The sequence below is a fragment of the Pyrus communis genome, chromosome 9 (genome assembly GCF_963583255.1).
Source record: "Pyrus communis chromosome 9, drPyrComm1.1, whole genome shotgun sequence".
NCBI classification, from domain to species: Eukaryota; Viridiplantae; Streptophyta; class Magnoliopsida; order Rosales; family Rosaceae; genus Pyrus; species Pyrus communis.
Window position 1 is genome coordinate 25,434,854 of NC_084811.1, and position 5,303 is coordinate 25,440,156.

The following is a 5,303-nucleotide window of genomic DNA, read 5'->3' on the forward strand; positions in this document are numbered from 1 at the left end:
TCAAATGAACTTACTAACATTTAGTATACATAGTGATTTATAAGTCATTTTGTGGAACGCAGCAAAACATGATTCACAAACTAAAAATAAAAGCAACAACAATGAATTTGTAACTTTAAGGGGCGTTTGTTGCACCGGACTGTCTCGTATTGGATTAGCTTCAGGGACTAAGGTGGACTGGCTTAGACTAGACTAAGCTGGCCTAACTTAGTGAAGCGTTTGGTGTAGTGTCGAATTAACAAGTATGATAATGAAAATAATACTGTAGTTTATTATCGAAATTAATTTATTATTAATTTCTTCACATAATCTCTCTCTCAGCTTCCCTTCTCGATCTTGAGTCCACCAGCAAGCTGCTCTACTTCCCTCATTAACTTCACAATTTCACCATTTCTCTACTCATCGCCCTCTCAATCTCAAACTTTATCTCACATCATTTGCTCCATCTAGGTCAGAACAAAAACACCACAAACACTTTTCTCCAACTCTAACCCAACATTTTCCTTGCTCTACTCACTCAACTCGCTCACAAGCGGCTCAATCTCCATGGTGGAACCAACTCAGCTTGGACTCCAAATCTGCCTTGCCTTGCACCAACGACTCCACCTGCTGCTGGCGGTCCTTGGTTTCCTTGAGCAGCAGAGAATTCAGCGACTTGAGGTTCTGGAGCTTCTCGAATGGCTTGTCCATGGCGGTGGTGGCGGCAGGAAATATGAGATTGAGGATTTTTTGCGGGTGATGGTTGGTGGTGGGAAATATGAGATGAGGGATTTTTTTGTGGTTGATGTTGGTGGTGGGAAATATGAGATTCGAGATTTTAGAGGATGATGATCATGGTGAAGCGAAGCAACTTGCTAGGGATAGTTTGCATATCTTAATTAAATCCCATCGAAATCCAAAATTAAGAAGCCCAGAACTCACAGAGGGGCTCACAGGTAGGAAGAAGAAGTCGGTCTTAGCAAGTCCCATGGTTTGGGGAGGGCCTCACTAAGAACCTTTAAGGAGGCCTCTAGTCCACACTAGTCCCCTTTGGTCCCACTTAACTTAATCCCAGCACCTATCAAACATGGAACTGTAGTCCAATCCAGTCCAGTCTCATTTAATGAGGCCAAACAAATGCACCCTCAGTGATTCAGAGCACACACTCATATATTTAGAATCTTCATTTTCCCCCTCTCGATTGTATAAAAAAATAATAAAAAATAAAAGCTGAGATCGCACAAAAGGAAAGAATAATAGAGACCGTCAACTAATAATTTCCATTTTCCCATTAGATTATTAGGGTTAGAAGTAACACATACAATACATGGATTTTCTTATGTATAACAACTACAAGTTTACTTCTTGCAGGCAGGATCAGACGAGAGGTTTGTGAGCCAAATGGAGTCACTTGCTATTGTCTCACTATCTTCATTCCGATGCCATGTCCACCGTGCATGGGTTGCATTCACTACAACCAATTGCCCGTGCCCAAAGCTTGCCTCCCTGAAAACCGATATTTTGGGTTGCGGATTCAAGTACCTGGAATATTAAAAATGAAAAAGTGAGTGAGTTTGCAATAAATAAAATGCATGAAATATTTAAGGAATCGATAGAAAGAGCTGCAATTAATTAAGCCAACTTAATTACTTGCTAGCAAGGCCTTCACGGTTGCCACCATCTCCAATGGTAATATGCACTGGACCACAATTATTGGATTGATCCTTGTAAACGCGAGTCTAAGACAACAAAGTAAAATAAAACCATTAATGATATATTCAACCAAACCAAATAATTAAAAGCAATCCTAATCAATTTCGAATTTAGGTGACTTTTGTAAGAATGATATTATTTGAATGCATACCTAAAAAATGCACGGTTCAATAATGAGATTAAATTATGCAGTAGGTTCAAAACGAGTTATTACCCTCATATTTTTTTTTTTGTTGAACAAACGATACTATGTATACTAAAAGGGTGAGAGAGTGGGCTAAGCCTCACAATGAGCTAGCAATAATGTGGTTCCCGGTAAGGTTTTTATTGAGGCCACACTATCCTCTTGCCTTGTAAGTGTTCTTCTCTTTAATGAATATTGTACTTTCCTTCAAAAAAAAAAAAAACAAAATCGCCTTTGGCAAGAATCGAACCTAAGATCTCTCACTTACCAGTGAAGAGGAAACCACTAGACCATAGTACTAAGTGACATTATCCTCATATTAACTTATCAACTATTTAGTGCTTCAACATCACTTGCTACATATATAGTATGATCAACTAATGAATTCGTCAATGTGGTTGCCTTAACATTACTTATGCGAGAAAATACATGATTAATTACGTGTTTATTACTGTGTTGTGCTCTATTCATTAACTACTTTATTAGATAGTGCAAAATGTGATCACTCTAACATTATTCGCACATTAAGTGAAGGTGAACTTACAAAACGCTCGTAGGCATGTACGTGCCCTGCATAAACCACATCAACACAAGCTTGATAGAGCAAATCTTCCATGGCCTCCTTCATGTCAACAGATTCAGACTCACCCTGATGAGCTTTATTAGAATTGTACCAAGGAGCATGGATAAGCACGACGATCCACGGCGTCCTCCCCCTGTCAACCTTTCCCAAATCGGCTTGCAACCACTGGTACTGTGCCGAACTAGGATCAAAATCAGTGTACGACCCCAACATGATCACATGAACTCCGGCTACATTGAATGAGTAGTAGAGGTTTGAGTCCGATCCGCTCTCTTCGTATGGCATGTGCCACCGTGCATTGTATGCGGTGAAGGCATGAGCGTGGACGATTGGGATCTTTTCGATCTCGTGATTGCCTTGTGTAACCATCCAAGGCCGTTTGCTTGCCAGTGGCTGCACCAGACGGCCAAATGAGTCCCATTTATTTTGGATGACGTCTGCATAGGATAAGTCACCTGGTAGTAAGAACATGTCGTGGTTTACTTTGTCTATGTTTTCGAGGGTTGAGGAGGTCCATTCAGTTTGTCCAAGATCACCTGCCAAGCATATACGTAGGTAGTTAATTTCATTTATTTATTAACGGGAAATAAAATTCGAACTCGAGACTCTTTTAATATTGCAAATGCAATATCACTGGACAAATTCCTAGTAATCATTTTTGTTTGTGACAAACAATGGGATATTTACGAATAATTTTTAATGGGGTGATTAGCTATGACATAAGAATGGGTTAGCTACAAGCCTACAACTAGATACAGACTCCACTGCAAAAAGGTAACATTAGCGTATGCACGCATGAGTCGAACATGAAATCTCCAACATAATGGACACAACTATCATTAGACCAAGAGTTGTGCTAATCAATTAAACTAGTCTACATACAATGTACCACATGACATGTACATCCTTTGAACTGATTAATTCCATTCCATGTACATACTCAGGATCTTACCATACTTATGTTCACAAATGTTTGACGGACATTCAAGCAAAATTTAAGCGAATCAATAATCCAAATTCAAAAAAATTTAGCACTAAATTTTCTGTATAGTTATAAACAATTAATTTATTAAAAAATGGTTAATTGGTAAAATTTTGAAGAACATCAATATATGAAATGAATATTTAGGGCATTAATTTATTAAATATGGTTAATTGGTAAAAAAAAAAATTTAAGAGCATTAATATATGAAATGAATATATATGTATGTATGTATGTATGTATGTGTGTATGTATATGAAATAAATGGTAAATTTAATTAAGCAATACATATGCTACATATTTACACATACCTACGATTGCAAATGTGATAGGGAATGCAGCAGGCGGGGTTTTAAAACTGAACTCAGGATCCGAATCAGAGGATCCACAGCGGTAGAAGTACGTCGTGTTGGGTTTCAACGGACCGATAACGACGTCGTGAATATCCCCAGATGTGTACATAAGATACGTGTAGGAATTTGTATTTCCAGTTGCAGAGCTTTCATAGACACCTGTAGATGTTCCATATACCACTGTTGCCGGACTAGGGCTGTCGGTGATCCATGTCACCCTCATTTTGTCCTCACCGACTACAGAAATATGCACCTGCATGTGCACATAACTAGCAAATATATTAGCCAGGGTTAATCTAAATATGGACCATCTAATAAGAGCATGATATTTTAAATCTCAATTTTTTTATTTAGTATTTACTTTGGGAGTTGCACGAATTTTACTCTACGTAGAAATAACAACACAATTCAGGAGACAATGCATCAATTTGTTATGTTGCCTGGCCTTATTGGTGCAATTTGGGTTTTAGTCTTTTTTTTTTTGGTATTCTATAAATGAAGATATTGTTCATTATACAACGTATAAACACCAACGGTACATCAAATAGATCTACAGAATACAGATATCAACGAGTCGGCAACTGCAATAAGGTTTAGTTTATACTTAACATTTGGCCTCTAGCGTCGCAGGTGTCTGTTCCCATTCATTTGACTAAGAGACTCTCTATAATTAATTTATAAACATCTGTTCAACATAAAAAATAATCTAGGAATTCACGAGATTTTAGTTAATCACTCGCATTTCTTGTGGTTGGTGAGTAAGAAATTAAACAGATTTCTTCATTCTGGTAATCCATCTTGGCCTAATTCACCACCATCCAAGCCTACAATTTTGCTTTCAAATTACCCCAACAAAGAAAACTTCTCATTCCATTAAAAAAAAATTAAATTAAATTAAATTCTGGGCAGAGAAAAAGAAAAAAAAAAAACTTGTATCAGTTCATAAAAAAAGAATAATTCAACAGTACCTGTTGTGGAGAAGCAGAACCAGGATCATCCGCAGGGATATAGAGGTCCTTGCGAGCCGGTGGACGATTGTACCCTTGAACAAATGCACCAAACGACACCGGGAAGGCCAAGCCCATTAACGTAAAAACAGCGAGAACCAGTCCCGGCCGGCGTTTGATCGCCATGTTTAACGTTTAAGGACTACTCCTCAACCTCTAATGTCACCAGAAAATTATCAAGAAAGCAAATGTCTGCTTCTTTCCTCTTCCTCGTATGAAAAAACGGAGTTGTCAATTAGATAATTAAACCCTATTTATCAAAAAACGTTTATGACACCCTGCCCCTGGATTTAACGTTAATGGACAATACCTCGCGGTTAGTATGTGACACGTGGGACTGCATCCAGATCGACACGTGTCCAAAAGGTACATCCAAAGGCATAACATATGGTAAGCAAATTCGAATCATTTGATGGGTTTTTCATATTTAAGAGTATGAAAGTGTTTGGCATTTTGGCTGCAAATTTCGTCACGGATTTGGTGATTGTTGACTTTAATTAGT

At 38.0% G+C, this 5,303-nt stretch overlaps 1 protein-coding gene across 1 annotated transcript; it reads right to left on the reverse strand.

Moving 5' to 3' along the window:
- Positions 1-1,245: 1,245 nt before the first annotated feature.
- On the reverse strand, positions 1,246-5,038 carry LOC137745440 (probable purple acid phosphatase 20). Its single transcript, XM_068485403.1, has 5 exons — positions 4,763-5,038; positions 3,753-4,047; positions 2,421-2,995; positions 1,630-1,718; positions 1,246-1,521 (listed from the first exon to the last, which is right to left on the reverse strand). The coding sequence occupies exons 1-5, from the start codon at positions 4,925-4,927 to the stop codon at positions 1,338-1,340; spliced, it is 1,308 nt and encodes a 435-aa protein (XP_068341504.1). The 5' UTR covers positions 4,928-5,038; the 3' UTR covers positions 1,246-1,337.
- Between the last annotated feature and the right edge of the window lie 265 nt (positions 5,039-5,303).

Bases quoted from the DNA above. Each gene is read 5' to 3' on its own strand.
- LOC137745440 (XM_068485403.1), bottom strand. From the start codon at position 4,927: ATGGCGATCAAACGCCGGCCGGGACTGGTTCTCGCTGTTTTTACGTTA. The intron at 4,048-4,762 runs GTACTGTTGAAT...GTGCACATGCAG, and splicing joins GTTCTGCTTCTCCACAACAG to GTGCATATTTCTGTAGTCGG. The intron at 1,522-1,629 runs GTAATTAAGTTG...TTAATATTCCAG, and splicing joins CGTGAAGGCCTTGCTAGCAA to GTACTTGAATCCGCAACCCA.